Source organism: Bombina bombina, chromosome 1 (assembly GCF_027579735.1).
Source record: "Bombina bombina isolate aBomBom1 chromosome 1, aBomBom1.pri, whole genome shotgun sequence".
Lineage (NCBI taxonomy): Eukaryota > Metazoa > Chordata > Amphibia > Anura > Bombinatoridae > Bombina > Bombina bombina.
In genome coordinates, this window is record NC_069499.1 from 747006789 (window position 1) to 747033260 (window position 26472).

Sequence of the window (26472 nt, forward strand, 5' to 3'; positions counted from 1 at the left end):
AAAGACTCGCATCTGTTGTGATCACAGTCCAGGTTGGACGAATGAAAGAGGCTCCTAAAACTATACAATGGTGGTCTAAACACCAAGTCAGAGAAAGTCGAACATTGGGATTTAAGGATATTAATTGTGATATCCTTGTATAATCCCTGCACCATTGGTTCAGCATACAAAGCTGGAGAGGTTTCATATGAAAACGAGCAAAGGGGATCGCGTCTGATGCTGCAGTCATGAGACCTAAAACTTCCATGCACATAGCTACTGAAGGGAATAACTGAGACTGAAGGTTCCGACAGGCTGCAACCAATTTCAAACGTCTCTTGTCTGTTAGAGACAAAGTCATGGACACTGAATCTATCTGGAAACCTAAAAAGGTTACCTTTGTCTGAGGAATCAAAGAACTTTTAGGTAAATTGATCCTCCAACCATGTCTTTGACGAAACAACACTAGTTGATTCACGTGAGATTCTGCAGAACGTAAAGACTGAGCTAGTACCAAGATATCATCCAAATAAGGAAACACCGCAATACCCCGCTCTCCGATTACAGAGAGTAGGGCGCCGAGAACCTTTGAAAAGATTCTTGGAGCTGTTGCTAGGCCAAAAGGAAGAGCAACAAATTGGTAATGCTTGTCTAGAAAAGAGAATCTCAGGAACTGATAGTGATCCGGATGAATCGGAATATGAAGATATGCATCCTGTAAGTCTATTGTGGACATATAATGCCCTTGCTGAACAAAAGGCAGAATAGTCCTTATAGTCACCATCTTGAAAGATGGTACTCTGACATATCGATTCAAAGTCTTTAGATCCAAAACTGCTCTGAATGAATTTTCTTTCTTTGGGACAATGAATAGATTTGAATAAAACCCCAGGCCCTGTTCCTGAAATGGAACTGGCATGATTACCCCTGATAACTTCAAGTCTGAAACACACTTCAGGAAAGTCTGAGCCTTTACTGGGTTCGCTGGAATGAGTGAGAGAGAAAAAAAAAATCACAGGTGGTCTTATTCTGAATCCTAATCTGTACCCCTGAGAGACAATACTCTGAATCCAATGATTTTGGACCAAACTGATCCAAACATCTTTGAAGAATTTTAATCTGCCCCCTACCAACTGAGCTGGAATGAGGGCCACACCTTCATGCAGACTTGGGGGCTGGCTTTGATCTCTTAAAAGGCTTGGATTTATTCCAATTTGAGGAAGGCTTCCAAATGGAAACAGATTCATTTGGGGAAAGATTAGATTGCGGATCCTTATGTCGAAAGGAACGAAAACGGTTAGAAGCTTTAGATTTGCCTTTAGGTTTTTTATCCTGAGGCAAAAAAACTCCCTTCCCCCCAGTGACAGTTGAAATTATTGAATCCAACTGAGAACCAAATAATGTATTATCTTGGGAAGCAAGAGAAAGCAATCTGGATTTAGAAGTCATATCAGCATTCCAAGATTTGAGCCACAAAGCTCTTCTAGCTAAAGACATATATCTAACATCAATTTTGATGATATCAAAAATGGTATCACAAATTAAATTATTAGCATGTTGAATCAACTTAACAATGCTAGACAAATCATATATCTAATACTTGTTGCGCTAAAGTTTCCAACCAAAAAGTAAAAGCAGCTGCAACATCAGCCAAAGAAATTGCAGGCCTAAGAAGATGACCTGAATATAAATAAGCCTTCCTTAGATAAGATCCAAGTTTCCTATCTAAAGGATCTTTAAAAGAAATACTATCTTCCGTAGGAATAGTAGTACGTTTAGCAAGAATGGAGATCGCCCCATCAACTTTATGGATCTTTTCCCAAAACTCCAATCTAACTGCTGGCAAAGGATAAAAATTTTTAAACCTTGAAGAAGGAATAAAAGTAGTACCAGGCCTATTCCATTCTTTAGAAATCATATCAGAAATAGCATCAGGAACTGGAAAAACCTCTGGAATAACCACAGGAGGTTTATAAACAGAATTTAAACGTTTACTAGTTTTAATATCAAGAGGACTAGTTTCCTCCATATCCAGTTTAATCAACACTTCTTTTAATAAAGAACGAATATACTCCATTTTAAATAAAAAAGAGGATTTGTCAGTGTCAATATCTGAGGCAGGATCTTCTGAATCAGATAGATCCTCATCAGAGAAGGATAAATCAGTATGTTGCCGGTCATTTGAAATTTCATCAACTCTATGAGAAGTTTTAAAAGACCTTTTACATTTATTAGACGGCAGGATGGCAGACAAAGCCTTCTGAATAGAATCAGAAATAAATTATTTTAAATTTAAAGGTATTTCTTGTACATTAGATGTTGAGGGAACAGCAACAGGTAATGAACTACTACTGATGGATACATTTTCTGCATGTAAAAGTTTATCATGACAACTATTAAAAACCACAGCTGGAGGTATAATCTCCACAAGTTTACAACAAATGCACTTAGCTTTGGTAGAACTGTTATCATGCAGCTGGGATCCAACAGTGAATTCTGAGACAGGATCAGATTAAGACTGAGCTATAAACTTTTTTACATAGAAAACAATGTTTATAAAATATTGTATTTAATTAAAAGATTCTCAACATTAACTGCAGCACAAGCTCTGCATAACAGTGAAATAGTACTACAGCTGTGATAAGCATACAGGGAAAGCTACATATTCATAGCATTCCTTGTTGAAGAGCATACCTAGGGGCATAGCATTGCAGCAAACACTGCTGTCATCTAGTACTCTTGAAAATGTATAACACTGTTGAAAGTGTTTTTGCAAACTTACTGTCACATAGTGCTCCAGACAGATGCATGATACTTGGCCTACTTACATGGTTTTAAACTAGGGATAACAAGAGAACAAACCAAAATTGTTAATAAATGTAAATTTGGAAAGATATCACAAAATAATAATGTGGGCGTAATGTCCATCTGACAAGTCTTCTCATCCTATTGGCTTCATTTTACATATAGGATCTTGTGGGACAGGGAATAGAGAGAGATGAATTCTGAAATTTACTTAGGATGTCAAACAAAACACAAAAAAGGACAGACAATGTTTGGGTAAGACCTTCATATAAAATGAAGTGTGCACATATGGATCTGTTATTAGGTGTAAATATTGTTTGTTCTGATGCTTTTATTATCACATAATATTAAGATTCTTCTTTCTATGCAAGAGCTTCGGAAGAACAATCTGCAAGATCTTCATAAACCAGCAATAGAAGATATGAAGAGAATGTACTAATAACAGTTGATGAAAGGAGGAGGAGAAAGACAAACTGACTGACATGAGTTGTCATATTCTTACCACAAGACTGTCTCAGAGTGAATCCACTTAATCAAAAGAAGCATCAGAAACTGACTGACCTACCCTGAAATGAGAATAGCCCTGAAATGAGAATAGAGAACAAAAAAAATGAGTCTTAAAGGGACGGTCAAGTATAAATTAAACTTTCATTATTCAGATAGGAATTTTTAATTTTAATCGACTTTCCAATTTACTTTTATCATCAAATTTGCTTTTTTCTCTTGGTATTCTTAGTTTAAACTAAACATAGGTAGGCTCATATGCTAATTTCTAAGCCTTTGAGGGCTGCCTCTTATCACATGCTTTTTAAATCTCTTTTCAACACAAAGAGACAGAAAGTACACATGGGCTATATAGATAACACTGTGTTCAGGCACAGAAAGTTATTTAAGATCTAGCACAATACAATGCTAAATTTAAGACAATAGATAATAAACAGTCACAGTCATGTTATCAGGGGACTGGAAGAAGGTTCCTAGATACAAGGTAATCACAAAGGTAAAAAGTACATTAATATAACTGTGTTGGTTATGCAAAACTGGGGAATGAGTAATAAAGGGATTACCTATGTTTTAAAACAATAACAATTTTATGGTTGACTGTCCCTTTAAGGATATTCTTAGTAATGTACTGAGAATACTTGGGAGCTCTGAGAAAGTCTGTGAAGAACAGCTTCCCTATCACCCTGAAGATAGGGCAAAATGAAGAGTGTGAATTGATGCTTTCAGAGTTAACCCCCATATTTTTTAATCATCAAGAAATTCTCAAAAAAAAAAAAAAGAGGGAAGCAGAGTAGACAAACCAACATGCAAATGTGTCTTGAAAGGCAACAATTTAAAATGATAATGCAGATAAACTTGAAGAAACAAATTCCACGTCCAAAAGTAGGAATGGAAATTCTGAAACAAATCACAATTTCCGAACCATAGTCTTTTAAAGAAAAGTGAGCAAACTACAGAAACCTAAACTTTAAAGGAACTGATGGACAAACCCTTATCAAATTGTTGGAAGTAAGATTTTTTTTCTCCTCATGACATATAAAAATCAATAACCTCCATATAGTTCAGGCCATTTCCATAACAAGTTTAAAAACGTATGTATGTAAAACAGCAGTATTTTTTTTTTATTATTAAAAAAAAAAAAAAAACACATTGTTCAGAATCAGTAACTCTGTAATCAAATTATGAGAGCTAGCACTCACGTCTTAGCCAGGAAAGAAAGCTTGGGAAAGAGGTTTGGGAATACCGATACCAAATAATTTTGTTCTGCTATGTATACCAGATTTGAAGTCAGCTTCTCATGGACAAAGAGAACAGTGTTCTTTCTCTTGTTTGATGTTCTGAATAAAAGATCTAATGTGTACCCAACACCCTTGATGGCTGATTTAAGGCTACATTATAAAACTGTGAGGCTAAATCTGAACATGATGCAGATAAAGATTTACATATCTTTAAAGTCAGACACTCTATATCCCAGGATGAAGAGAAAGAGATCTCATGAAGAAGAAAAAAAAAACCTTGACAAATTATGTGATTTTAAGCAGCAACTTCTACCCTTGACTGGCAAACCAGGGGGCCGTATCTGGTCGCAATACCTCACCTAATCCACTAATTATCCTCTGGAGTCTCTGGACTATACAGCATCCATCACTAGATGCACCTGGCTCATATTTTGATATGGCAATTTATACCTGGAATACTGTATCTCTAGGCTCCCAGCCTGGATTCGGACTGTTCAGACTCGAGGTGGCTGTCTAGCAAGGTGGCGTCAACACCCCCTGGTACTCCGGGTTGGCAGTCACATCTAGGCTGCTATTTGTGAGTCTTATTATTGCAGATTGTAAAACATAGCCAATGTCAAGTATATCCTCAGTGAGCTTTGTACTTTGTTGGATGACTACCAGGAGGCCTTTGGAAAAACACTATCAACTGTGAATAATCCTTCTGCTATCGATATCCAAGCTGATGACCTCCTTGCAAGTCCCAAAGTCTTACATCATTATAATGGCAGTGCTCTGGGGCTTACCACCACAGACTGTAATCAGGACCCGAGGGCAGAACATCTAAGCTTATTTGAGATGGCGAGCCAATCAGCCAAGCCCTGCAGTACTTGTAAGGAGTTTAGCACCCACAGATATGACAAAAGTTGAACTCTTGGTGGCATCTCCTTGCTCTGTGCAATTGGAGAAGCGGCCTAATTACATGAAGGAGAGAGCTATGAGTATGGTATAAATACAGGGAGATAGTATGCTGGCGCAAGATGTTGATGAGTTCCCAATGCTTCTTACAAAAGTCCAGTGAATGAGGAAATTAACTTACTTTGATGCCATGCAGAAACTGAGCTAGCATCCAGTGCCTTAACCAAACTGGTCAGCAAGAATAGTGTTATGCAACAGTTTTCTTCTGATTACTCATTTGGACTAGACACGATTATGGAAATTTTTATTGTTTCATCCATTACGGATTCAGCTTGGAGATCTAGAGTGGGCTGGGGATGTTTCAACATGTTAAGCATGGAACTGACCTTCTCAGCGAACAAACTTATTCTCTTGTGTGGGATATATTGACATTAATAATCTAGCAAAAATTTAATTAGTACATATTTAGTGTCCAAAGTCTGATGACAAGATGAGATTCTACCTAGAGATGAGCTCCTCTCCTATTATATGTCTATTTTTCTTAGTACCTACAAAACTAAGAGTTTAAAGCCAATACTTTGTCCTGGTGCAATATTTATATACATTTTACTTTTATTACACCAAGGGAGAATGAGCCGTCATTGCCACCTATTCTACTTCTATCTTATAAACTAGGTCACTCTTTAAAGCAGCTAATAGTTGATATAGAGTATCTCACAAGTGAGTACACCCCTCACATTTTTGTAAATATTTTATTATATATTTTCATGTGACAACACTGAAGAAATGACACTTCGCTACAATGTAAAGTAGTAAGTATACAGCCTGTATAACAGTGTAAATTTGCTGTCCCCTCAAAATAACGCAACACACAGCCATTAATGTTTAAACCGTTGGAAACACAAGTAAGTACACCCCTAAGTGGAAATGTCCAAATTGGGTCCAATTAGCCATTTTCCCTCCCTGGTGTCATGTGACTAATTAGTGTTACAAGGTCTCAGATGTGAATGTGGAGCAGGTGTGTTAAATTTGGTGTTATCGCCTTCACATTCTCATACTGGTCACTGGAAGTTCAACATGGCACCTCATGACAAAAAACTCTCTGAAGATCTGAAAAAATAATAATTTTTGCTCTACATAAAGATGGCCTAAGCTATAAGAAGATTGCCAAGACCCTGAAACTGAGCTGCAGCATGGTGGGCAAGACCATACAGAGGTTTCACAGGACAGGTTCCACTCAGAATAGGCTTCGCCATGGTCGACCAAAAAAGTTTAAGTGCACGTGCTCAGCGTCATATCCAGAGGTTGTGTTTGGGAAATAAATGTATGAGTGCTGCCAGCATTGCTGCAGAGGTTGAAGGGGTGGGGGGTCAGCCTGTCAGTGTTTAGACCATACGCCGCATCAAATTGGTCTCCATGGCTGTTGTCCCAGAAGGAAGCCTCTTCTAAAGATGATGCACAAGAAAACCTGCAAACCATTTGCTGAAGACAAGCAGACTAAGGACATGGATTACTAAAACCATGTCCTGTCGATGAGACCAAGATAAACTTATTTGGTTCAGATGGTGTCAAGCGTGTGTGGCGGCAACCAGGTGAGGAATACAAAGACAAGTGTGTCTTGCCTACAATCAAGCATGGTGGTGGGAGTGTCATGGTCTGGGCCTGCATGAGTGCTGCCGGCACTGGGGAGCTACAGTTCATTGAGGGAACCATGAATGCCAACATGTACTGTGACATACTGAAGCAGAGCATGATCCCCTCCCATTGGAGACTGGGCCGCAGAGCAGTGTTCCAACATGATAAAGACCCCAAACACACCTCCAAGACGACCACTGCCTTGCTAAAGAAGCTGAGGGTAAAGGACTGACCAAGCATGTCTCCAGACCTAAATCCTATTGAGCATCCTCAAATGGATGGTGGGGGAGCGCAAGGTCTCTAACATCCACCAGCTCTGTGATGTCCTCATGGAGGAGTGGAAGAGGACATTAGTGGCAACCTGTGAAGTTCTGGTGAACTCCATGCCCAGGAGGGTTAAGGCAGTACTGGAAAATAATGGTGGCCACACAAAATATTGACACTTTGAGCCCAATTTGGACATTTCCACTTATGGGTATACTTTTGTTGCCAACGGTTTAGACATTAATGGCTGTGTGTTGAGTTATTTGGAGGGGACAGCAAATTTACACTGTTATACAGGCTGTACACTCACTACTTTACATTGTAGCAAAGTGTAATTTCTTCAGTGTTGTCACATGAAAAGATAAATTATTAACAAAAATGTGAGGGGTGTACTCACTTCTGTGAGATACTGTATAGACTATACCTATTGTGTATTTTGCTCTAAGCAAAAGGTAAGGCCCAAGAGTGGCCTTTAATGTTTGCCAAGGAGAACTCTGTTCAAAATAAAAAAAACAAAAAAATGGAGGTTTAATTGGGTTTAAATTAGAAATACAGACAGCTTGTCTGCCAAAAAAAGATCAATAATGTAAGACACGTCCCCAGAATTCCTCTCTTGTGAAGTAGTCATATGTGAAATATTTGTATTAGATATCACTTCCGGGATGAATATTAAAAAGTTACTTGACTTTGGTAGTCCCAAAAAAAAAAAAAAAAAAGAAGATCGATTACCTGAATAAGCTAGAAAATTATTTTTCTGCTATTTTAAATGTCTAGAGAAGGATGCTTAGAAACAGTTCTGATGGCATTAGATGGATTTTAGTTCTAATGCTCTGCCAACCCAGGCTCTGAAGATATGCAAAGAAGTATAAAGAGAACTGCATCCTTTACAGATGAAAACTTTACAAGGATGTTGGATAAATAATCATATAAACCCTACACAAGCCCTAAACCTTGCTACAGGAACTGCCTATGCATTAGTGAAAAACATTGGGCTCGTTGACAGCCCAAAAGAAAAACCGAATAATGGATGCATTCCATTGCAATCTAAGTTCCTAAATTAATGACGACTAGTTTCAAAAAAAAAAAAAAAAAAAAAGGAATGGAACCAATGAGACTGTTATTCAGGAGGAGCTAGAATACCTTGGAAAAAAAAAATAAAAACAGAATTTATGTTTACCGGATAAATTTCTTTCTCCTACGGTGTGTCCGGTCCACGGCTTCATCCTTACTTGTGGGATATTCTCATTCCCTATAGGAAGTGGCAAAGAGAGCATAAACAGCAGAGCTGTCCATATAGCTCCCCCTCTAGCTCCGCCCCCCAGTCATTCGACCGACGGTCAGGAGAAAAAGGAGAACCATAGGGTGCAGTGGTGACTGTAGTGTACAAAAACAAAAATTTTAAACCTGACTAAAAGCCAGGGCGGGCCGTGGACCGGACACACCGTAGGAGAAAGAAATTTATCAGGTAAACATAAATTCTGTTTTCTCCTACATTGGTGTGTCCGGTCCACGGCTTCATCCTTACTTGTGGTAACCAATACCAAAGCTTTAGGACACGGATGAAGGGAGGGATCAAGTCAGGTAACCTAAACGGAAGGCACCACTGCTTGTAAAACCTTTCTCCCAAAAATAGCCTCCGAAGAAGCATAAGTATCGAATTTGTAAAATTTGGCAAAAGTATGCAGTGAAGACCAAGTCACTGCCTTACGGATCTGTTCAACAGAAGCCTCGTTCTTGAAAGCCCATTCGTTCAGGAGGCTGCCGTCCAGCAGTCTCATAAGCCGGATGATGCTTTTTTAGCCAGAAGGAAAGAGAGGTAGCAGTAGCTTTCTGACCTCTTCTCTTACCAGAATAGAAGACAAACAAAGAAGATGTCTGTCTGAAATCCTTTGTTGCTTCTAGATAGAATTTTAAAGCACGAACCACATCTAGATTGTGTAACAAACGTTCCTTTTTAGAAACTGGATTAGGACACAGAGAAGGAACAACTATTTTCTGGTTAATATTCCTATTGGAAGAAAACCAGGCTTGGTATGTAAAACTACCTTATCTGTATGAAACACCAGATAGGGTGAATTACACTGCAAAGCAGACAATTCAGAAACTCTTCTAGCAGAAGAAATAGCAACCAAAAAAAAAAAAAATTCCAAGATAGAAACTTAATATCTATGGAAAGTAAAGGTTCAAACGGAACCCCATGAAGAACTGAAAGAACTAAATTTAGACTCCATGGAGGAGTCACAGGTCTGTAGACAGGCTTGATTCTGACTAACGCCTGTACGAACGCCTGAACATCTGGCACGGCCGCCAGACATTTGTGCAACAAGACAGACAGAGCAGATATCTGTCCTTTTAAGAACTAACAGACCTTTCTCCAATCCCTCTTGGAGAAAGGAAATAATCCTTGGAATCCTAATTTTACTCTATGAGTAACCCTTGGATTCGCACCAATAGAGATATTTCTGCCATATCTTATGGTAAATTTTCCTGGTTACAGGCTTTCTAGCCTGAATCAGAGTATCTATAACTGATTCCGAAAACCCACGCTTAGATAGAATCAAGCGTTCAATCTCCAAGCAGTCAGTTGCAGAGAAACTAGGTTTGGATGTTCGAATGGACCTTGTACTAGAAGGTCCTGTCTCAAAGGTAGCTTCCATGGTGGAGCCGATGATATATTCACCAGGTCTGCATACCAAGTCCTGCGTGGCCATGCAGGAGCTATTAGAATTATCGAAGCCTTCTCCTGTTTGATCCTGGCTACTAGCCTGGGGAGGAGAATAGATGGATCCCTGGACCTGGACCCGTAGCGTGGAACCTTGGAGTTCTGACGTGACGCCATCAGATCCAGATCTGGAATGCCCCATAGTTGAGTTAACTGGGCAAAAACCTCCGGGTGAAGTTCCCACACCCCCGGATGGAAAGTCTGACGACTCAGATAATCCGCCTCCCAGTTGTCTACTCCTGGGATGTGAATTGCAGATAGATGGCAGGAGTGATCCTCCGCCCATTTGATGATCTTGGATACTTCTCTCATCGCCAGGAAACTCTTTGTTCCTCCTTGATGATTGATGTACGCTACAGTCGTCATGATGTCCGACTGAATCTTATGAATTTGGCCTCCGCTAGTTGAGGCCAAGCCAGGAGCGCATTGAATATCGCTCTCAGTTCCCAAATGTTTATCGGGAGAAGAGATTCTTCCCGAGACCATAAACCCTGAGCTTTCAGGGAGTCCCAGACCGTGCCCCATCCTAAGAGACTGGCGTCGGTCGTGACAATGATCCACTCTGGTCTGCGGAAACTCATTTCCTGAGACAGGTGATCCTGAGACAACCACCAGAGGAGCGAGTCTCTGGTTTCCTGGTCCATTTGTATCTGGGGAGGCAAATCTGCATAATCCCCATTCCACTGCTTGAGCATGCACAGTTGCAATGGTCTTTAGATGAATTCTGGCAAAAGGGACTATGTCCATTGCCGCAACCTTTAGACCGATTACCTCCATGCACTGAGCCACAGAAGGCTGAGGAATGGCATGAAGAACTCGACAAGCATTTGAAAGTTTTGACTTCCTGACCTCCGTCAGAAAGATTTTCATTTCTACCCAGTCTATTATTGTTCCCAGGAAGGGAACCCTAGTGACCGGGGACAGAGAACTTTTTTCTACGTTCACCTTCCACCTGTGAGACCTTGGGAAGGCTAGAACAATATCCGTATGAGCCTTCGCTTTGTGGAAGGACGACGCCTGAATTAAGATGTCGTCTAGGTAAGGTGCTACCGCAATGTCCCTTGGCCTTAGCACTGCTAGAAGGGATCCTAACACCTTTGTAAAAATTCTTGGAGCAGTGGCCAATCTGAAGGGAAGAGCCACAAAATGATAACGCTTGTCCAGGAAGGCGAACCTTAGGAACTGATGGTGAACTTTGTGGATCGGAATATGCAGGTATGCATCCTTTAGGTCCACGGTTCATGTATTGACCCTCCTGGATCATTGTTCGAATTGTTTCCATTTTGAATGATGGAACTCTGAGGAATATGTTTAGGATATTTAAGTCCAGAAATGGCCTGAACGTTCCCTCCTTTTTGGGAACTACAAACAGGTTTGAGTAAAAACCCAGTCCTTGTTCTGCTTTTGGAACTGGGTGTATCACTCCCATTTTTAAAAGGTCTTCTACGCAATGTAAGAATGCCCGTCTCTTTGTCTGGTCTAAAGACAAGCGAGACATGTGAAACCTTCCCTTCGGAGGAAGGTCCTTGAATTCTAGGAGATACCCCTGAGAGACAATCTCTAAAGCCCAGGGGTCTAGGACATCTCTTGCCCAAGCCTGAAGAGAGTCTGCCCCCTACCAGATCCGGTCCCGGATCGGGGGCTATCCTTTCGTGCTGATTTGGTAGCAGCAGCAGGCTTCTTGGCCTGTTTCCCCTTGTTCCAGCCTTGCAATGGTTTCCATGCTGGTTTGGGCTGGGAAGTGTTACCCTCTTGTCTAGAGGCTGTAGAGCTAGGAGCCGGTCCGTTCCTGAAATTGCGAAAGGAACGAAAATTAGACTTATTTTTTGCTTTGAAAGGTCTATCCTGTGGAAGGGCATGGCCCTTTCCCCCAGTGATGTCTGAAATAATCTCTTTCAATTCTGGCCCGAATAGGGTCTTACCCTTGAAAGGAATAGTAAGCAATTTTGATTTGGACGACACATCCACCGACCAAGATTTTAGCCAAAGCGCCCTGCGCGCCACTATTGCGAAACCTGAATTTTTCGCCGCTAATTTAGCTAATTGAAAAGCGGCATCTAAAATAAAGGAATTAGCCAACTTCAGTGCGTGAATTCTGTCCATGACTTCATCATATGGAGTCTCCTTCTGGAGCGAATTTTCTAGTTCATCGAACCAAAAAGACGCCGCCGTGGTGACAGGAATAATGCACGAAATTGGTTGAAGAAGGAAACCTTGCTGAACAAAATTTTTATTAAGCAACCCTTCTAATTTTTTATCCATAGGATCTATGAAAGCGCAATTGTCCTCTATTGGAATAGTTGTGCGCTTAGCTAACGTTGAAACTGCCCCCCCTACCTTAGGGACCGTCTGCCATGCGTCCCTTCTGGGGTCAACAATGGGGAACATTTTCTTAAATATAGGAGGGGGAACAAAAGGAACACCTGGCTTCTCCCACTCCTTAGTCACTATATCCGCCATCTTAGGTATCGGAAACGCATCAGTGTGTACTGGGACCTCTAGGAAATTGTCCATTTTACACACTTTTTCTGGGATCACCAAAGGATCACAATCATCAAGTGCAGCTAGGACCTCCTTAAGTAGGGCGCGGAGGTGTTCTAGCTTAAATTTAAATGTTATAGTATCAGGCTCTTCCTGCTGAGAAACTTTTCCTTCAGAAATTTCTCCTTCAGACAGGCCCTCCCTCACCGCCAAGTCAGCTTGATGTGAGGGCACTACAGATAAATTATCCTCTGCGTCTGCTTGCTCATTGTCTGTGTTTAAAACTGAGCAATCACGCTTCCTAGGAAAGGCTGGTAGTTCGGAAAAAAAAAATGTTAATTGTTGCATAATAATCGCAATTGGTGCGCTAGATGTACTGGGCATCGCCTGCGCGGGCATAGCTGGTGTTGACACAGGAGAGGAAAGCAAGCTATCTTCACTACCTTCAGCTAAAGAATCATCTTGGGCTATATTTTTAAGTGTGATTGTACTGTCCTTAAGCTAGTTGGACGCTATGGCACACTGCACACATAAATTTAATGGGGGAACCACCTTGGCCTTTGGACATACAGAACATAGTCTATCTGAAGATTCAGACATGTTTGACAGGCTTAAACAGAAATACAATGCAATAAAAATTATTTTTGACAATAACGTTACTGTCTCTTTAAATAATAAAAGAGCACACATTATTACTGACACATCAAAAAAACATGAAATATACATCCGATTTTAATGAAATTTTCACCACAGAGCCTTAATGCTTTGAAAAGATTGCACACAAATTTTCAGACCAATTAACCCCTTAATGCCCAAACCGGAGGTAATAACATTTATTAACCGGTTAACACACTACAGTACTATGCTACAGCTTCCCCTGTAGTCTTTACCTTGCTTAGGGATTATTTTAGTAGGAAATAAGCCTCTCTGGAATCCTTCTGATGCCCCACATGAAGCTGCATGGACTGCCTAGGCAAAATCAACTGCGCAGTTGAGGCCTGAAAATGAGGTCTCCTCCCTCTTCATTCCAGAGTGGAGGGGCCTTTCTGACTAGATTTAGGTGTCCAAATAAGTGCCAGGCCGAAATTAAACCCCAAAAGTGTTTTAAAGTCTGAAAAAACACCTTATTTATAGTGAAAAACATGCTAAAAAGCAATCGATTTTAAAGCCCACAATAGTGTCAACCAGCATAGAGCCCTAAATATAAGCAATCATTTTATACAGAGTCTAAGAAAAAATGGCTTACCTATCCCAGAGGGAATTTCTGACAGTCTTCTAGCATTACATGGTCTTGTTAGAAAAATGACTGATCATACCTTAAGCAGATAAGCCTGCAAACTGTTCCCACCAACTGATGTTCTCTGGTTTCAACAGTCCTGCGTGGGAACAGCAATGGATTTTAGTTACTGGTGCTAAAATCATACTCCTCTTTAACAGAAATCTTCTTCATTTTCTGTTGCAGAGTAAATAGTACAAACCGGCACTATTTTAAAATAAACTCTTGATAGAAGAAATAAAAAATTACAACTAACACCACATACTCTTTACCACCCCCGTGGAGATGCTTCTTGTACAGAGCGGCAAAGAGAATGACTGGGGGGCGGAGCTAGAGGGGGAGCTATATGGACAACTCTGCTGTTGTGCTCTCTTTGCCACTTCCTGTAGGGAATGAGAATATCCCACAAGTAAGGATGAAGCCGTGGACCGGACACACCAATGTAGGAGAAATAAGAACAGATAACAAGACCAGAAAAAAAGTCTATAGAAAATCCCTGGTGACAAATATGGTTTACCCAAAGGTCGGATAGTACTGATAAACAAAGTTCCCTTTAATAGTTTCTCCTAAAGAAAGGGACTGCTTTGGAATGTATGTAACATCAGATAACCGTACTTTGGGGGCCCACCTGTCTAAGTTAAAAAGGGACAATGTACTCATTCATGCAGCTTATAAAAGAGTTCATTGTATTCAAAACTGCTGCAATAATATCCTTTAAAATGGGCTGAGCTCTACCTTACTAACCAAGAGGCTGATTATTGCCTTGGTCTCTTGTTTGCATCGCTTTTCCAAGGCCTATCATGCTGTATTAAATTGTTCAGTATAGTTGGTGGTTTCAATAGGCAAAATCAGCTACTTCAAATGACAAAATAAAAAAAAGGTAAACTAAATATTTGTAAATAATTTAAAACATTCCAGCAGGTAAAATATGCAGCACATAAACCCCTTTGTTGCTAAGCCTTTTTTTTTTTTTTTTTTTTTTAATACTTTTTGCATATAACAACTGAGGCATATTCTGCCTTCTTACCTTCCTGAGCATCTCATTGTCTTGCACATAATTCAGTTCCTTTGAGCTAATATCTCCTTTCAGTGTATATTCATAAAACTTCCCACTGACATTCACTAGTAGGGTGGCTGGGCTAGTTTGCATCTCACAGCTCATGGTCACGTTGCTTACATCACTGGGAACGTGGATTCCATAGCGTAACACAACACCAACAAGCAGTCCTGGGGAACAAAAAATAAATAAAAAACACGTATTAAAAAGACACAATGGGCTCAACCTAGTGTCGGACCTGTGGTCTACGACCTCGCGAGATTCTTACAAGCAGCTTACCCAAATAGGCGATGGAGCAGGAGCACTCTATTTGCCTTTAAGTTCCACAGAATTAAGAGCTTCCTGCATAGCTGGGGATTCAAACCGAATCTTTCCCGCCCGTTAACCTTGTGGGAGACTAATTGGGCTCAGGGGGCCAGGCTCTGTAGGCCTCTCACCCTACATTATAGATTCCTAAGCGGATCACAAAGTCCTGAAACGCCAGCCCATTTGGCTCGATGGGAGACATTGTTAAGCTTGCGGGTCCTACCTGAAAGGTGGGAGCGTGCCTTTTCTTTGACTCAGAAGGCTATTCACTGCACAACGCTATATGAAGTATATTTCAAATTTCTATCCCATTGGTAATATGTACCTACTAGGTTAGCGAAGATGTTCCCGAGTGCATCTCCCGAGTGTTGGAGGAAATGCGGACACAGAGGTAATGCGCTGCATATCTGGTGGGAGTGCCCCGTGATTCAGCCTCTGTGGCGGCAACATTTCTTTCTCGTATTGGAATTTCCCTCTCTAGGTCACGCGCTCCAGCCCTCCTGCACCTACACCTTCATGCTTTACCCAAACATCAAGCATACATTTCCATATACCTATTTACGACCATCAAACATGCTATAGCCTGTTCATGGAAAAGCTGGGCCATGGTTTGCAACACCATGGCATATATATATAGCATGGAGAAGGAAATATTTTATAAATTAAACAATTCTGCCTTATTTGAATTGGTATGGTCAGACTGGAAGGAACATTATGACACTGACTGGAAGCCTAATGTAACCTCTAATGATACTTAATTTGAGACCTGGTCCCTGTGGACAATAAGGACCTTCAAAAATTGACCTAGTTCAAATATCAAGCACCCCCCCCATCCTTCTTGTTTCACCCCCCCTAACCTTTATGCTCCCCCCTTCTCTTCCCATACATATATACTTATGTGAGCTTGAGAGGGACTGTAAACCCTCTCCTTGTTTTCAATTTACCTTTAAACTATTCTACCTGAAATCCATGTGACTATGTCTGAGCCCTCTATGCGAAGTCTCGTGGAGGGCCCTAACAACCCGAGCAATTTTCCTTTCCACCCCCACCTATTTAGCCCGAGATATAATAGGGACACCAGTCTATGATGTGCAAAATTTACCACGAGTCCCCACGTATTTACGTTATTTACTGTATGCCTAGTGGATTTTGAGTAACCCAATATTGTTTACTTGTATGTAACATTGTCTTGTTACTGAAACGTTTATTTAAACCATGTATTGTGATTTTATTATCTTTAATAAAATATTTAAAACTCAAAAAATAAAAGACACAACGGGTGCATAGGTATATCACAAAACACAATGAAATAAACTATTGCACTCTAGTTGGACATCATTTCACAGGACAAAAACTTCAGGAGCCATTGTTTTCTAAAATCATGGCTTGGAACCTAAAAGATCTGAAACTGAGAGGTTACCTGCTCAGTTTTTCTCAAGCACCAGGGTTATAATAGTTTCAGATTTTCAAATTTGTTTTTATTTCATTAGTTTATCTACATTCAATTCAGCTTAGTTTTAGTAAGTTTGAGCAACTGTTTAGTTAGTTTTGTTTTTTATGTTATAAAGAAATGTCACCTTTGTTTTTATATATTTTAGATTCTGTCTTAGTAATTATAGTTAATGGGACATAAAATTGCAAAAAGAAAGGGGGGGCGGAGCCAGCCACCGTCGGACATGGCTGCACATTGAGAAAGCTCCGGGCCAGCAGTCACTTCCAAAGCATGTTATAGCCGCAATAGAGTGCAATTCCACACACCAGAGCCTCATCTAAACGTGTGAAGCCTAGTGCACAGGAGGAGGACAGCTTTTAAGAGTGTGCGCTGCAGAGTACAAGACCCGGGCAAACATGTGAGCGGAAGCCATTAGGCCTTAAGCAGTGGCGCATATCCCAGCATAGAGACGGACGGAGCGGGAACTGATCTCAATAGAGGCAAGTAGAATGCAACGACCCCATACCCTTAACATAAGTGCCTCGCCTCAGATCTACTCTTTTTAACATAACAAGTTGCTCCGGTGTGATTAGGCACAACAGCGAGAGAGGGGGAGTAGCAACTTACGAAGCTAATGGGGCGCAGTATAAGTATTAGCTTCTAAGAAAAGCTTGATACACATGCCGATACTGCTGTACAATCAGACACCCAAAGATGTAAAGTATTCACAGCACATTAAAAATAACCTGAAGAGCGCTAAGAGGTAAAATGGATGCCTAAGCGGGAACAACAAAAGAGGAAATTAAATAGTAAACAAGGGAACATAAATAAGCTACGCACTACACTTTAGGGCACCCTGTGTCGCTAAGCCCTATAAAGAACTATCACACACAATAAAAACAAAATTTATGCTTACCTGATAAATTTATTTCTCTTGTGGTGTATCCAGTACACGGATTCATCCATTACTTGTGGGATATTCTCCTTCCCAACAGGAAGCTGCAAGAGGATCACCCACAGCAGAGCTGTCTATATAGCTCCTCCCCTAACTGCCACCTCCAGTCATTCGACCGAAGACAAGCAAGAGAAAGGAGAAACTATAGGGTGCAGTGGTGACTGTAGTTTAAAAATAAAAAACACCTGCCTTAAAATGACACGGCGGGCCGTGGACTGGATACACCACAAGAGAAATAAATGTATCAGGTAAGCATAAATTTTGTTTTATCTTGTAAGGTGTATCCAGTCCACGGATTCATCCATTACTTGTGGGATACCAATACCAAAGCTATAGGACACGGATGAACGGAGGGACAAGGCAGGCGCTTAAACGAAAGGCACCACTGCCTGTAAGACCTTTCTCACAAAAATAGCCTCTGAAGAAGCAAAAGTATAAAATTTGTAGAATTTAGAAAAAGTATGAAGCGAAGACCAAGTCGCCGCCTTACAAATCTATTCAATAGAAGCCTCATTTTTAAAAGCCCATGTGGAAGCCACAGCTCTAGTGGAATGAGCTGTAATTCTTTCAGGAGGCTGCTGGCCAGCAGTCTCATAAGCTAAGCGGATTATACTTCTTAACCAAAAAGAAAGAGAAGTTGCTGAAGCCTTTTGGCCTTTCCTCTGTCCAGAGTAGACAACAAACAATGCAGATGTTTGACGAAAATCTTTAGTAGCTTGTAAATAAAACTTTAAAGCATGAACCACATCAAGATTGTGTAAAAGACATTCCTTCTTTGAAGAAGGATTAGGACACAGTGACGGAACAACTATCTCCTGATTGATATTCTTATTAAATACCACCTTAGGAAGAAACCCAGGTTTGGAACGCAAAACTACCTTATCTGCATGGAAGATCAGATAAGGGGAATCACACTGCAAGGCAGATAACTCTGAAACTCTTCGAGCCGAAGAGATAGCTACCAGAAACAGAACTTTCCAAGATAAAAGCTTGATATATATGGAATGCAGAGGTTCAAACTGAACTCCTTGAAGAACTAAATTTAAACTCCAAGGTGGAGCAACAGGTTTAAACACAGGCTTGATTCTAACTAAAGCCTGACAAAACGCCTGAACGTCTGGAACATCCGCCAGACACTTGTGCAAAAGAATAGACAGAGCAGAAATCTGTCCCTTTAAGGAACTAGCTGACAATCCCTTCTCCAATCCTTCTTGGAGAAAAGATAATATCCTGGGAATCCTGACTTTACTCCATGAGTAACCCTTGGATTCACACCAATGAAGATATTTACACCATATCTTATGATAGGTTTTCCTGGTGACAGGCTTTCGAGCCTGAATTAAGGTATCAATGACCGACTCGGAGAAACCACGTTTTGATAAAATCAAACGTTCAATCTCCAAGCAGTCAGACGCAGAGAAATTAGATTTGGATGGTTGAAAGGACCCTGAAGTAGAAGGTCCTGTCTCAGCGGTAGAGTCCATGGTGGAAGGGATGACATGTCCACCAGAACTGCATATCAAGTCCTGCGTGACCACGCAGGTGCTATCAAAATCACCAGAGCTCTCTCCTGCTTGATCTTGGCAATCAGACGAGGGAGCAGAGGAAACGGTGGAAACACATAAGCCAGGTTGAAAGACCAAGGCGCTGCTAGAGCATCTATCAGCGCTGCCTTGGGATCCCTGGATCTGGATCCGTAACAAGTAAGCTTGGCGTTCTGACGAGACGCCATGAGATCCAGTTCTGGTTTGCCCCAAAGTTGAATCAACTGTGCAAACACCTCCGGATGGAGTTCCTACTCCTCCGGATGAATAGTCTGTCGACTTAGAAAATCCGCCTCCCAGTTCTCTACTCCTGGGATATGGATAGCTGATAGATGGCAAGAGTGAACCTCTGCCCATAGAATTATTTTTGAAACCTCCAACATTGCTAGGGAACTCCTTGTTCCCCCTTGATGGTTGATGTAGGCTACAGTCGTGATTTTGTCCGACTGAAATCTGATGAACCTGACCGCAGCTAGCTGAGGCCAAGCCTGAAGAGCATTGAATATCGCTCTTAGTTCCAGAATGTTTATCGGAAGGAGTTTCTCCTCCTGAGTCCACAAGCCCTGAGCTTTCAGGGAGTTCCAGACTGCACCCCAGCCCAGAAGGCTGGCATCTGTCGTTACTATTGTCCAATCTACCCTTGGACAGATGGACCAGAGATAGCCACCAGAGAAGAGAATCCCTGGTCTCTTGATCCAGATTTAGTAGAGGGGACAAATCTGTGTAATCCCCATTCCACTGACTGAGCATGCAGAGTTGCAGCGGTCTGAGATGTAGGCGGGCAAACTGCACTATGTCCATTGCCGCTACCATTAAGCCGATAACTTCCATACACTGAGCCACTGAAGGGCGAGAAGTAGAATAAAGAACACAGCAGGAATTTAGAAGTTTTGACAACCTGGCCTCTGTCAGGTAAATCTTCATTTCTACAGAATCTATCAGAGTTCCTAGGAAGGAAACTCTTGTGAGAGGGGATAGAGAACTCTTTTCTTCGTTCACTTTCCACCCATGAGACCTCAGGAATGCCAGAACAATGTCTGTATGGGACCTGGCGATTTGAAAATTCAACGCCTGTATTAGATTGTCGTCTAGGTAAGGGGCTACTGCTATACCCCGTGGCCTTAGGACCGCTAGGAGTGACCCCAGAACCTTCGTAAAGACTCTTGGTGCCGTAGCTAATCCAAAGGGAAGAGCCACAAACTGGTAATGCCTGTCTAGGAAGGCGAACCTGAGAAACCGATGATGATCTCTGTGTATCGGAATGTGCAGATAAGCATCCTTTAAGTCCACGGTAATCATATATTGACCCTCCTGGATCATAGGTAGGATGGTTCGAATAGTCTCCATCTTGAAGGATGGGACCCTGAGGAATTTGTTTAGGATCTTGAGATCTAAGATTGGTCTGAAGGTTCCCTCTTTCTTGGGAACCACAACAGATTTGAATAGAAGCCTTGCCCCTGTTCCTCCTTTGGAACTGGGTGGATCACTCCCATAACTAGGAGGTCTTGAACACAATGTAAGAATGCCTCTCTCTTTATCTGGTTTGCAGATAATTTTGAGAGATGAAATCTTCCTTTTGGGGAAGAAGCTTTTAAGTCCAGAAGATATCCCTGGGACACGATTTCCAACGCCCAGGGATTCTGGACATCTCTTGCCCAAGCCTGGGCGAAGAGAGAAAGTCTGCCCCCTACTAGATCCGTTACCGGATCGGGGGCTAATCTTTCATGCTGTCTTAGAGGCAGCAGCAGGTTTTTTGGCCTGCTTTCCTTTGTTCCAAGCCTGGTTAGGTCTCCAGAACGGCTTGGACTGGGCAAAATTTCCCTCTTGTTTTGTATTAGAGGAAGTTGAAGCTGCGCCACTCTTGAAGTTTCGAAAGGAACGAAAATTAGTCTGTTTGGTCCTTAATTTGTTGGACCTATCCTGGGGAAGGGCGTGGCCTTTTCCTCCAGTAATATCAGAAATGATCTCCTTCAGTCCAGGCCCGAATAGGGTCTGCCCCTTGAAGGGAAAGTTGAGAAGCTTAGACTTTGAAGTAACGTCAGCTGACCAGGATTTAAGCCATAGCGCCCTACATGCCTGAATAGCAAAACCTGAGTTCTTAGCCGTTAGTTTGGTTAAATGAACAACAGCGTCAGAAACAAATGAATTGGCTAGCTTAAAAGCTTTAAGCTTGTCAAGGATATCATCCAATGGGGTTTCTACCTGTAGAGCCTCTTCTAGAGACTCAAACCAGAAGGCCGCAGCAGCAGTGACAGGGGCAATGCATGCAAGGGGCTGGAGAATAAAACCTTGTTGAATAAAAATTTTCTTAAGGTAACCCTCTAATTTTTTGTGCATTGGATCTAGAAAAGCACAACTGTGCTCGACAGGGATAGTTGTACGCTTCGCTTTTAGTAGAGACTGCTCCCTCCACCTTAGGGACCGTTTGCCACAAGTCCCGTGTAGCGGCATCTATGAGAAACATCTTTTTAAAAACAGGAGGGGGAGAGAACGGTACACCTGGTCTATCCCATTCCTTAGTAATAATTTCTGAAAACCTCTTAGGTATTGGAAAAACATCAGTGTAAACAGGCACTGCGTAGTATTTATCCAATTTACACAATTTCTTTGGGACTACAATGGCGTCACAGTCATCCAGAGTTGCTAAAACCTCCCTGAGCAACATACGGAAGTGTTCAAGCTTAAATTTAAATGTAGACATATCAGAATCAGGTTGAAGTGTCTTCCCTGAGTCAGAAAAATCACCCACAGATAGAAGCTCTCCTTCTTCGGCTTCTGCACATTGTGAGGGTATATCAGACATAGCTACTAAAGCGTCAGAGAGCTCTGTATTTGTTCTAGCCCCAGAGCTGTCTCGCTTTCCTTGTAACCCTGGCAGTTTGGACAATACTTCTGTAAGAGTATGATTCATAACTGCCGCCATGTCTTGTAAAGTATACGCAATGGGCGCGCTAGATGTACTTGGCGCCCTTGAGCGGGAGTTAAAGGCTCTGACACGTGGGGAGAGTTAGTCGGCATAACTTCCCCCTTGTCAATTTCATCTGGTGATAAATCTTTTAAAGCCAGAATATGATCTTTATAACTTATAGTAAGATCAGTGCATTTGGTACACATTCTAAGAGGGGGTTCCATAATGACTTCTAAACATAATGAACAAGGAGTTTCCTCTATGTCAGACATGTTTAACAGACTAGTAATGAGACCAGCAAGCTTTGAAAACACTTTAATTAATGTGAAAAAGCAGAATATAAAAAAACGGTACTGTGCCTTTAAGGGAAAAAAAACAAACACAAAAACTGCAAAACAGTGAAAAAAGCAGTTAACTCTATGAAATTTTTACAGTGTATATAATAGACTAAAATAGCATTGCACCCACTTGCAAATGGATGATTAACCCCTCAGGTTCAAAAACGAAGCAAAAAAACGGTAATAACCGTTATAACAGTCACAAGCAAACTGCCACAGCTCTACTGTGGCTCCTACCTTCCCATAAAACGACTTTTGTAGGCACAAAAACCCTTTACAGAGATCCAATATGTCAGGGGACTCCTTCAGGGAAGCTGGATGTCTCAGAATGTAAAAACAACTGCGCAATTAGAGCGCAAAAATAGGCCCCTCTGCACTCAAAGTCAGAGGGCCTTAAAAAACTATTCCAAGGAGTAAAATAACAGCCATGTGGAAACTAGGCCCCAAATAAAGATTTATCACCTCAGTAAAAAACGTTCTTTATATATATATGCAAATGTTTTACATACTAAGCCATAATAGAAAGTAATATGAAAATTACCCTTACTGCAAGCATGATGCCAGTCGTTTATTAAATAACTGCAATCAGGCTTACCTTAACTATATCAGGCACTGTCAGCATTTTCTAGTTCTTATCATCCTCTAGAAAATAATATACTGAACATACCTCAGGGCAGTTAATTCTGCAGGCCGTTCTCCCAGCTGAAGTTTCCCCATACTCTTCAGTTATGTGTGAGAACAGCAGTGGACCTTAGTTACAACCTGCTAAGATCATCAAAAACCTCAGGCAAATTCTTCTTCTAATTTCTGCCTGAGGTAAAAAAACATAATTTATGCTTACCTGATAAATTCCTTTCTTCTGTTGTGTGATCAGTCCACGGGTCATCATTACTTCTGGGATATAACTCCTCCCCAACAGGAAATGCAAGAGGATTCACCCAGCAGAGCTGCATATAGCTCCTCCCCTCTACGTCAGTCCCAGTCATTCGACCAAGAATCAACGAGAAAGGAGTAACCAAGGGTGAAGTGGTGACTGGAGTATAATTTAAAAGATATTTACCTGCCTTAAAACAGGGCGGGCCGTGGACTGATCACACAACAGAAGAAAGGAATTTATCAGGTAAGCATAAATTATGTTTTCTTCTGTTATGTGTGATCAGTCCACGGGTCATCATTACTTCTGGGATACCAATACCAAAGCAAAAGTACACGGATGACGGGAGGGATAGGCAGGCTCATTATACAGAAGGAACCACTGCCTGAAGAACCTTTCTCCCAAAAATAGCCTCCGAAGAAGCAAAAGTGTCAAATTTGTAAAATTTGGAAAAAGTATGAAGCGAAGACCAAGTTGCAGCCTTGCAAATCTGTTCAACAGAGGCCTCATTCTTAAAGGCCCAAGTGGAAGCCACAGCTCTAGTGGAGTGAGCTGTAATTCTTTCAGGAGGCTGCTGTCCAGCAGTCTCATAGGCTAAACGTATTATGCTACGAAGCCAAAAAGAGAGAGAGGTAGCAGAAGCTTTTTGACCTCTCCTCTGTCCAGAGTAAACGACAAACAAGGAAGAAGTTTGGCGAAAATCTTTAGTTGCCTGCAAGTAGAACTTGAGGGCACGAACTACATCCAGATTGTGTAAAAGACGTTCCTTCTTTGAAGAAGGATTTGGACACAAGGATGGGACAACAATCTCTTGATTGATGTTCCTGTTAGTGACTACCTTAGGTAAGAACCCAGGTTTAGTACGCAGAACTACCTTGTCTGAGTGAAAAATCAGATAAGGGGAATCACAATGTAAGGCTGATAACTCAGAGACTCTTCGAGCAGAGGAAATAGCCATTAAAAACAGAACTTTCCAAGATAACATTTTTATATCAATGGAATGAAGGGGTTCAAACGGAACACCCTGTAAAACGTTAAGAACTAAGTTTAAACTCCATGGTGGAGCAACAGCTTTAAACACAGGCTTGATCCTAGCTAAAGCCTGACAAAAGGACTGGACGTCTGGACTTTCTGACAGACGTCTGCGTAACAAGATGGACAGAGCTGAAATCTGTCCCTTTAATGAACTAGCTGATAAACCCTTTTCTAAACCTTCTTGTAGAAAGGACAATATCCTAGCGATCCTAACCTTACTCCAGGAGTAACCTTTGGATTCGCACCAGTATAGGTATTTCCGCCATATTTTATGGTAAATCCTTCTGGTAACAGGCTTCCTAGCCTGAATCAGGGTATCAATAACCGACTCAGAAAAACCACGTTTTGATAAAATCAAGCGTTCAATTTCCAAGCAGTCAGCTTCAGAGAAGTTAGATTTTGATGTTTGAATGGACCCTGTATCAGAAGGTCCTGTCTTAGAGGTAGAGACCAAGGCGGACAGGATGACATGTCCACTAGATCTGCATACCAAGTCCTGCGTGGCCAAGCAGGTGCTATTAGAATTACTGATGCTCTCTCCTGTTTGATTTTGGCAATCAATCGAGGAAGCAGCGGGAAGGGTGGAAACACATAAGCCATCCTGAAGTTCCAAGGTGCTGTCAAAGCATCTATCAGAACTGCTCCCGGATCCCTGGATCTGGACCCGTAGCGAGGAAGTTTGGCGTTCTGGCGAGACGCCATGAGATCTATCTCTGGTTTGCCCCAACGTCGAAGTATTTGGGCAAAGACCTCCGGATGAAGTTCCCACTCCCCCGGATGAAGAGTCTGGCGACTCAAGAAATCCGCCTCCCAGTTCTCCACTCCCGGGATGTGGATTGCTGACAGGTGGCAAGAGTGAGACTCTGCCCAGCGAATTATCTTTGATACTTCCATCATTGCTAGGGAGCTTCTTGTCCCTCCCTGATGGTTGATGTAAGCTACAGTCGTGATGTTGTCCGACTGAAACCTGATGAACCCCCGAGTTATTAACTGGGGCCAAGCCAGAAGGGCATTGAGAACTGCTCTCAATTCCAGAATGTTTATTGGAAGGAGACTCTCCTCCTGATTCCATAGTCCCTGAGCCTTCAGAGAATTCCAGACAGCGCCCCAACCTAGTAGGCTGGCGTCTGTTGTTACAATTGTCCAGTCTGGCCTGCTGAATGGCATCCCCCTGGACAGGTGTGGCCGATGAAGCCACCATAGAAGAGAATTTCTGGTCTCTTGATTCAGATTCAGAGTAGGGGACAAATCTGAGTAATCCCCATTCCACTGACTTAGCATGCATAATTGCAGCGGTCTGAGGTGTAGGCGTGCAAACGGTACTATGTCCATTGCCGCTACCATTAAGCCGATCACCTCCATGCATTGAGCTACTGACGGGTGTTGAATGGAATGAAGGACGCGGCATGCATTTTGAAGTTTTGTTAACCTGTCTTCTGTCAGGTAAATCTTCATTTCTACAGAATCTATAAGAGTCCCCAAGAATGGAACTCTTGTGAGAGGAAAGAGAGAACTCTTCTTTTCGTTCACTTTCCATCCATGCGACCTTAGAAATGCCAGAACTAACTCTGTATGAGACTTGGCAGTTTGAAAGCTTGAAGCTTGTATTAGAATGTCGTCTAGGTACGGAGCTACCGAAATCCCTCGCGGTCTTAGTACCGCTAGAAGGGTACCCAGAACCTTTGTGAAGATTCTTGGAGCCGTAGCCAATCCGAATGGAAGAGCTACAAACTGGTAGTGCCTGTCTAAGAAGGCAAACCTTAGATACCGGTGATGATCTTTGTGGATCGGTATGTGAAGGTAAGCATCCTTTAAATCCACTGTGGTCATGTACTGACCCTCTTGGATCATGGGTAAGATTGTCCGAATAGTTTCCATTTTGAACGATGGAACTCTTAGGAATTTGTTTAGAGTCTTTAAATCTAAGATTGGCCTGAAAGTTCCCTCTTTTTTGGGAACCACAAACAGGTTTGAGTAGAACCCTTGTCCTTGTTCCGACCACGGAACCGGATGGATCACTCCCATTGTTAACAGATCTTGTACGCAGCGTAGAAACGCTTCTTTCTTTATCTGGTTTGTTGACAACCTTGACAGATGAAATCTCCCTCTTGGGGGAGATAATTTGAAGTCTAGAAGGTATCCCTGAGATATGATCTCTAGTGCCCAGGGATCCTGAACATCTCTTGCCCAGGCCTGGGCGAAGAGAGAGAGTCTGCCCCCTA

At 41.8% G+C, this 26472-nt stretch overlaps 1 protein-coding gene across 1 annotated transcript in view; it reads right to left on the reverse strand.

Annotated features, from left to right (window-relative positions):
• Window positions 1–26472, reverse strand: part of SLC9A6 (solute carrier family 9 member A6) — a 227520-nt gene that overhangs the window by 171696 nt on the left and 29352 nt on the right. Inside the window, exon 2 of the mRNA XM_053699267.1 lies at window positions 14829–15028. Coding sequence (XP_053555242.1) covers window positions 14829–15028 — 200 coding nt within the window. The remainder of the gene's footprint in view (window positions 1–14828; window positions 15029–26472) is intronic.